Source organism: Ascaphus truei, chromosome 6 (genome assembly GCF_040206685.1).
Source record: "Ascaphus truei isolate aAscTru1 chromosome 6, aAscTru1.hap1, whole genome shotgun sequence".
Classification (NCBI taxonomy): Eukaryota; Metazoa; Chordata; class Amphibia; order Anura; family Ascaphidae; genus Ascaphus; species Ascaphus truei.
In genome coordinates this window covers 43,980,705-43,989,520 of record NC_134488.1, presented here as the reverse complement: position 1 = coordinate 43,989,520, position 8,816 = coordinate 43,980,705, and the positions used below count along the sequence as shown (strand labels likewise).

At 38.5% G+C, this 8,816-nt stretch overlaps 1 protein-coding gene across 1 annotated transcript; it reads right to left on the bottom strand.

The window, feature by feature from the left end:
- Window positions 1–2,018: 2,018 nt before the first annotated feature.
- Window positions 2,019–5,575, bottom strand: LOC142498081 (nicotinamide N-methyltransferase-like). The gene is made up of 4 exons (XM_075606587.1): window positions 5,380–5,575; window positions 4,667–4,682; window positions 3,464–3,604; window positions 2,019–2,301 (listed from the first exon to the last, which is right to left on the bottom strand). The coding sequence occupies exons 1-4, from the start codon at window positions 5,573–5,575 to the stop codon at window positions 2,019–2,021; spliced, it is 636 nt and encodes a 211-aa protein (XP_075462702.1).
- Window positions 5,576–8,816: the final 3,241 nt, after the last annotated feature.

Below are 8,816 nucleotides of genomic sequence, written 5' to 3'. Positions count from 1 at the left end.
TCTTTACCCTATGCTTAATAAACTGAGGCGGAAGGATTGAAACACTGTCTGTGTGTCGGTTCTTTCGCTTTCCCGGGCCTGTACGTTCATCAGATTGGAGATAACAGTGCTAGTGCGTAATAAAGCTTCCCGGGGGAGTCTGCAGCAGGGCGGTGCTGTGTGTTCATATCCAGTCACAAGGCCTCAAGCCCTTTTGGCAGAGGAAAGGTTCCTCTCAGAAAGCTAGATCACAACTGGGGAATTTCAGAAATGTTAGCCTGACATAAATAGTGGGGAAGCTACTTGAAGGTTTACTACATGATAATATTCAGGAATACCTATTGAAAAACAAAATTATTAGTAATAATCAGCAAGGATTATTGAAGGATAGATCATGCCAAACTGACCTTATTAGTTTTGTTTGAGGGGGTAAGTAGGAATTTAGACAAAGGTAATGAAGTTGATGTGGTCTACTTAGATTTTGCAAAGGCTTTTGATACGGTTCAAAACAGGAGGTCAGTGTACAAAATAAAGCATATTGGACCTGGATTGAAAACTGGTTGAAGGATAGTCAGGCAACAGAGAGTTGTCATAAATGGAACTTTTTCAGGTTGGGCTAAAGTTGTAAGTGGAGTGACTCAGGGATCAGTACTGGGACACCTGATTTTTAACTTGTTTATTAATGACCTTGAGGTGGCAGAGAGCAAAGTCTCCATCTTTGCTGATGACGCTAAATTGTTTAAGTTAGAAGAATCAGAGCAGGATGTAATTTCTCTGCAGAAGGACTTGGGTAGGTTGGAAACTTGGGCAGGTAAATGGCAGATGAGGTTTAATACAGATAAATGTAAGGTTATGCATTTGGGAAACAAGCATAAACAGGCGACTTACAAATTAAATGGGGATAAATTAAGGGAATCCTTGATGGAGAAGGATTTAGGAGTGTTTGTAGACATCAGGCTTAGAAATAGTGCCCAAAGTCATCATGCAGGAGCTGCAAAGGCAAACAAGATCTTATCTTGCATTAAACGGGCAATAGATGGAAGGGAATTAAACATAAATATGCCCCTTTATAAAGCATTAGTAAGACAACAACTTGAATATGGAGTACACTTTTGGGCACCACTCCTTAGAAAAGAGATTATGGAACTAGAGAGAGTGCAGAGAAAAGCCATCACATTAATAAAGGGGATGGATAATCTGATTTATGAAGACAGGCTTGCTAAATTAGATTTGTTTACATTAGAAAAGAGGCATCTAAGAGGGGATATAATAACTATATTGTATACAAATATATTCGGGGACAGTATAAGGAGCTTTCAGAAGAACTATTTATTCCAAGGGCAGAACAAATGACTCAGGGGCATCCCTTAAGGTTGGAGGAAAGGAAATTTCACCAGCAACAAAGGAAATGGTTCTTTACAGTAAGGGCAGATAACATGTTGAATTAATTACCCATGGAGGCTGTGATGGCAGATACAATAGATTTGTTAAAAAAAAGGTTGGACATCTTTATAGAATGGAAAGGTGTACAGGGATATACAGTTCCAAATAGGTAGACACTGGAAGAATGTTGATCCAGGGAGTCATCTGATTGCCAATTCATGGAATCAGGAAGGAATTTATTTTTCCCCTTATGAGATATCACTGGATGATATGTCACGGGGGTTTTTGTTTGTCTTCCTCTGGATAAATATACTGTAAGTGCAGATATAGAACTACGTATCTGTCGTCTAAATTTAGCATAGTTTGAACTTGATGGACGCATGTCTTTTTTCAACCTTATCCACTATGAAACTATGTAACTACCACCCTGTGCCAAAGGGAGAGGGGAGGAAAATTCAGAATGGTTCAACCTGTTTAATGAACATTAATATCACACAAAGGTTATGGAGCAAATGGAATGATACCATCACCCATTGAATGCAACAATTAAAAATTTATTTTTCAAAAGCTTTATTTGTCTTTGTTTTTAAAGGCATCAAACATCAGGATTATAGGCCGTACGTATGTCCCTGCTATTGGGTCAATCTTATCTACATTTAAATCTCCCTCTCCTTACGTGCCACAACAAACACAAGGTGATCATAATCCAAAAGATCTGATTTCTTCTTAATGATAAGCACATCTAAGCTCTGGATGATATAACCTGTGTCACTGAGAGCCTGATGTAAGAATTCTTCATCGTATGTCAGAATATGCAGTGTGTGCTCACCCAGCTTGAAATATGACATAATTAGACTGCCAAACTGTAAGAGATACCCCTTCACTTTTAGCAGTGATGACATGTTCTTCAGGATGCTGCGATAATTATCTTGGTGTTTGCTAAAAATATCCAAGCATCCACAGCTAAGCAGACAGTCCACTTGGGCAATACAACTGGTTCTGGTGGGTTGGCTTGGGTGAGGTCACATTTTAGCAATGTGATTTAAAAGGGGTGTGCTGCACTCCACAATGAAAAGATAAATACATACAGTTTACTGGTGCTGCTGGTTCAAGGAGGTACCTGTCAGGTATATTCCAAGGTAATACTCAGGAAAGAAGGATCCAACGCTCTACAGATTTCTGAATAAAGAAAATGTATTGTGCCACACAACGTTTCGACCAATAGCTCTTTCTCAAGTGACGAGGCATGAAACAACTGAGGATAAACCTAGTATGTATACCCTCAACCAAAGACAATACAACAGGGGAAAACAAGTGAAAAATCAACCCAGCTGACCCCAATCTGCCTCCCCTGATCAGTCCAATCATCATGCTTTTACCACAATAGCTCCTGAGAGCCTCTTTCTGCTGTTGCGTTTAGGTGACGCCTTTCTCCTTCTTTGTTGGACTCCTTCATCTCTATTCTCTTCTGCGCATGCATCGCCAGCGCTTGCATTCCAGCACTTTCTTCTTCTGCATTACGGTCGGGTCTGACGTCATCCGGCACTTCAGAATTGTTCCTCCTCTTATCGCGATGTTACGGGGGCTGCTCAGACCTCTTATGAGCTTACAAGCCTTCCCTCCTCACATCCGAGGAGCCAAGGCAACGAAGGACGCAGGATTACTACCCAAGCCGCAATGCAGTAATATCTATGTATTTTTACAAGTAATTTATTTCACAAATAAATTAAACAGGATCTAGAAAGTTTTCAAAATAACAGCAAATTTCTTTCAATATTTATAGATCTGCCGAATAACTGAGGACTGAACAGAAAATAATAAAAAAAAAAGCTGTAAGTGGATAGTTTATTTGTAAGGCTTTTTTAAAATGTATTATTTCAAACCTGATTACAATTTTCATGATTCTTTCTGTGTCCTTTCCCTATATTTTGGGGGTATGCACCTTGCAATCACTGTACATATTGATTGGACCGGAAACTGAAATTAACACATGTTCTGAGCATGGGCGACTTTTGTGGCATTTATACCAATCGTTACCCAAGATGTAAAGCAGAAACTGTAACTTTTAGGAATAAATAATGGACTTCAAATGACTATTTACCCTTTGCCTTCCATGTCACAGAAATATTTAGACAGATGAGACCAATCAAAGGACCCTGGATCCTTTTTCAGCCACATTTCCAGTTCCGCGTGGTGGGTTTCCACAGGTTCTAACACAATGATCTCCTTGAAGAGTTCGCTGCTGACAAGAGATTAAAAATTGCCGGACCCATGGTGATATCAATTAGTGAATCTCCACCGGCACCACCTAAAGCATAGAGACAAAGGTCCAGAACATCATACTGATTAAACACTAATGTATCCAGTATCTTCTCATTTAATCTTTTGTCAGAGGATTCTGTCAATGGCATGTATCTGTCTCTGTGTCACATTGTATTTATATTGAAATCTATCACCAACTGATTGCAGCATGTGTAATATGATTATTCAAATTCACATAAGGAAGAGTGAGGGATCAAACTTTCCGTCCATCCAAACATCTGTCTTTCTGTCTGTCTGTCTGTCTCTTAAGGGTTTTAGATGTGGGTTTACAATGTGAGATGCTGATAGGTTCTGATTTCTCACACCTTGGGTCACCCATTTTTATTAGTTATTATAACAAGATGAATTCCTATGTTCTGGAAAAGACAATATTACTGATATTTTAAATGAGAAGTTGAACTTATATCTGACTGTCTCAGATTAGAGGGGTTATGTATCAAAGTTTCCCAGCTTCAAATCTGGTGCAAAAACTTTACCACATAAAAGCAAGGAGACATGTTTTATTATCCTAGTATTTCCCTCTTAGATTTAATTTAAAACATACTAGTTAAAATCAAATGTATTGAATAACAGTTGCAAATAGCAAAGCACTGAGACCCAGATTTGATGCTGTAATGTGACATTAATATAAGTTAACATATCATTAATAGTAACCCTGAATTAATTTACTAAAGTTAAGAATGCATTACTACCCCAGCATTATTCCCTAAAAAGCATAGCTTAAATATTAATGGCTGTTAGTGAAAATAATATGCAATTAATATACAAATTAGATGTTATCAGAACATAATATTAGCTCCATGAAGATTAAATGTTACATTTTTTATTTTACTTAAGTTTTTTATTAGTTTCCAACAGTTGGAATTGCTACAGTTTAGATATTCATTTTATCAGAAGTTAGTAACAACTCTATGTTTAGTTACTGTATGACTTAAAAATGTTACATTTTTAAGTCATAACTAAATATAGAGTTGTTACTGACCTGATAAAGTGAATACCTAAATTCGTTAATAGAAGTCGATTTAATTAACTTTTATTCCTAACCGTGCAGCTAGCCATGGGTTACTAAGTGGTTAATCCATTAAAAAGTTGATAAAAGTTTGTTTCATTCACTTTTATCAGTAATTCTAGGGATGGGAGTAACATCAAGTAATTTTAAAATACTGTAATGTTATTCTGAAAAAAGGAGTCTCCGGAACTGAACCACATTGATTTAAACTCTGTGGACTCCTTGTTTCTGGAGATACTTACCTAGGAAGGGGCTGCCGGTAGCAGCTCTGGCCGAGCACCCAATATGGTGGTTTAAAGGTCCCATGTCCCGCTGTCCAATAGGAAGCCGTGACATCATTCCTTACTGCTTAATATGGACCCGCGTGACACAGGACCTTTAAACTGAACAGAGAAACCGGCATCAACTTTGGAAGCATCTCGGGAAGCAGGGGGTCCCAAATTAAAGCGGTTTTACTCCGGAGACCTCCTGGTTCCTACCTAAGGGGGAAATAATAAAACATATTTATTAAAGCGCAGATGCTTTAAGTATAATATGTCTGTTGTTTTAGCCTATCCTTATCTCAGGGAATAGGGCATTGTCTCCGGGATAATAATGCCCATTCTTGTTTTAGGTAAATGTATGTTATTTGCCCTGATTTAGTGAATCTAGTCCTGAGTTTCCAGAACAGAAATAAACACACATACCTGATGTGAATGCCTTATACAGTTGTTTTAGTGGATATTCCACCATCTCATCTTGCAAATCATTATTTTCAGCACAAGCATAAGTGTCCAATATTATTCTTGGATCTATGTCCACATGGTGGTACTGTTTGTGGTTGGATTCCATCGGGTTTAACTTCTGTTCTTCAGCTCTGACTCTGTGTCTTCCAAACTTCATGTGTGTGAGAATCTTATCATCTGATTGGAAAGAGCAGCTGACTAATCAGGTACACAGACATTGAGATAGGAATATGCTGAATTTTATTAGATAAATAAAAATCACTCAGTCACTGTAAATATTCAGGTCACAAGGTATCCTCTATTTTGTGCAGCAATGTACCCATGAGTGCATCTGCATGTGTTCCACTGGTCTATAAATACAATATATATGCAGGGTGATAATGGGGAAATGCGGGGTTGCAGACCTGCCTAAGACATGCAGATGAGCATACAGTTGTATTTACATTTGCATATTTGCTTTGCTGTGGAGGGTTTTTGTCACTTTTTTTACTCACCATAACTTAACTCAGTATTATGGTTGGCCTATCCTTTAGCTTCTTTGCATACCCAGTTAATCAACCCCACACTGTTGAGACCCATTAAGGTCGAAACAGCTGTCTGTGGGTGGTTTTCTGGGTATGCACCTTAACCCTGGCTGTGCTCAAAGCTGTGACCATGCAGAAAGCTTAAGCCTATAGGGAACCATGTTAAAAATGATTTTTGAAGCAAAAAGTAGCACTATGTGCTCATTTGCATGTCATTTCCCAGAATCCCTTGCTGCAGTGGAAGTGCTGTGTGCTGGGTGATAATGGGGAAAGGCGGAGTTGCAGACCTGCCTAAGACATGTAGTTGTATTTACATTTGCATATATATATATATATATAAAGAGAGAAAAAAACTGCTGCGCTAGCTGGAATACCAAATAGTAAATAATGACAAATGCACAGTGATAATATACCAGAGGGATGCAGTCATGGGTTTTGGCTATTATGATTGTCTAGTAATATATGTTAGTCTTTATTCTCAAATTATTTTGATGTGGGCACATTTTTCAGTTAGAACTTTGTATCAACGTTTTTTTTTTAAACTACCATTTTTTCTTGTTATGAATTATTGCACCAGCTTATCCTATTGGGTTATTTTAGTAACAAATATAACCAAGTACCATCTAATGATATGGGTCTATTTTTTTAAATAGCTACATAGATATTTAATTTACTCTTTACTTGATATATAACCAATACAGCTGGTGATTTCATTTCAAGACAAGGGGAGTATTCTCTTTGCACATGCCATCATCTGATAATCAATTAATTGTTATCAAGTGTGTTTGTTAGAAGGTGGGGCAATATTAGCTGCCTTTGTACCTGCCCCCGTATACTCCTTGACAGGCTTTCAATGACGTCACATCCGTTCTCCTCAAAGCCTCTGTCACATGGTCTAATAGAGCCAACCAGAGTAGGGATGTAGTTCCCACGCTCTGATTGGCTACCGTACCATGTGAGGCCGGCCATCTTTCTTTTCATGACGTCATCTTAAAGGCAATTGAAGTACAGCCATTCTGATTGGCCTGTGTCATTGCCTTTAAATGACGTGATAAAAATTAATTTTTTGCCCCCAAATCACATGGTTTGCATGGCCCAATCAGAGCCGTGGGAACCATACGACGAAAATGTGATGTCATAGGCCTATAAAAACCTATGTCGTCTCGTTTTGAAGGCAGACGCCGAGGAGGAAGGACCTCCAACAGAAGAAAGAAGACCAGGGCATGGCCGAAGAAGACAAGAAGACCTCGGAAGAGAGCGCAAGATACAAGAAAGAAGTATACAGATGAAGATGGATTACAAATAGAAGACCCCTGGATTGTTTTGGTTTATTATTTTATGTTTTATTATTTTATGGTTTATTATTTTATGGGTTCCTGTGCGTTGATTGGTTCGAGAGTAAGCTGTTCAACGGGAGTCGGTGAGTGGGTCAAGTAATGGTAAGTGAACAAAAGAAATGTATTTTTTTTAACTTGTACATGTATTTTTGTTTTTTAGATGTTTTTTTTTAAAAATTTAAAAGATCATTTCTTGCCTCTGTATGTATGTATGTCTAGATCGATATATACATACAGAGTAAGAAATGATTTTGTTTGAAAAGCTTGTTTTGCAGTATTTAAAATTATTTTGGCTATGCTGCTATGCATAAATGTGTGTGTAATGTATTTTCGAATTAGATAGATGTAATTTTTGGTCTTGTATGGTGTACTTTAGGTCATGGTGAGGCATGCTTTTGTATATTGTATTCTTTTTGGAATTTATATTTTGTCTGATGGTAACTTGTTCTGTTTAACTGTTGCATTAGTTAATTGTGTACTTGTTATGGATCGTATTTTAATTGTTTTGGGATGTGATTAATGAATGCTAATTGATTTATGGTGACTTGCTTGGTTTAAATAGTATAGTATACTTGTTTGGATTGGATTTAATGGTATTTTGTTTGGAATATTTTATTGTTAACATTGATTTGCAGAGTGTACATGGTGCATAGATTGTATGCATCATGTATACAATGTAAATTCAATGTTTTGATTGGCATTTGATGCTTTAGTTTGGAAGATGAGATTTGATTTGTTTCGGAAATAGGATTTTATTTGACTGTGGCTGATATGGAGAAGTGGTATTTTTATTAGAACATGTTTTTGATAACCCCTACACATTTATTTGTATATTGGTTCATCATGTATGTATGTATGTGTAACGGATTTTCTGAACTGGCCTGACCCACCCAATCTCATATTGGCCCCTGTGGTCTAACCAGTCCCCGTTACAGTGTAATGTCTGGTGGTGCACCTGTTGGCTACAGGACTCCTGAGTCTCCCGCATGATGGTGTGTGGGGATTTGCCAACCCTGACAGGCAGCTGAGGTAGTGTGCTGAGTCCTACCTAGATCCAGTGCAGTGCCTCCACCTCATCAGTATCCCAGCGTCCGCTTGGGGATGATTCTGATGAGGAACTCCTCTGTGGTGCTTCTCTCTGTGCAATGACTCCACACTTACACACGAGAGGGTCTTTGATCAGATACATCTTTATTAGTATGGTGGGCCAGCTGCCCTCCACAATGGGGTGTATTCAGCCTCCCATGTTCACCGCACTTCCCTTTGAAAGGTATCTCTTCCCTTAATTTGTGGGTTCCCTATCTCCCCTTTAGGAAGATAGTCCCTGTGCCAGGTCCCTGGTCACAGTCTTATAAGCTGTCTCATCCCAAGCCTGCACTCAGACTTGCTCCTTGTCTCATAGCTCTTACATAACACTCCAACAGCTTTTCTCTGTCTGCTTTGTGCTGGCAGACTCACAGCTCTGCATCAGACTACTGCAACAATGTTGCAGACCTCCATGTGCCTCTTACTGAACAGAGGCAGCACAGCATCAGGA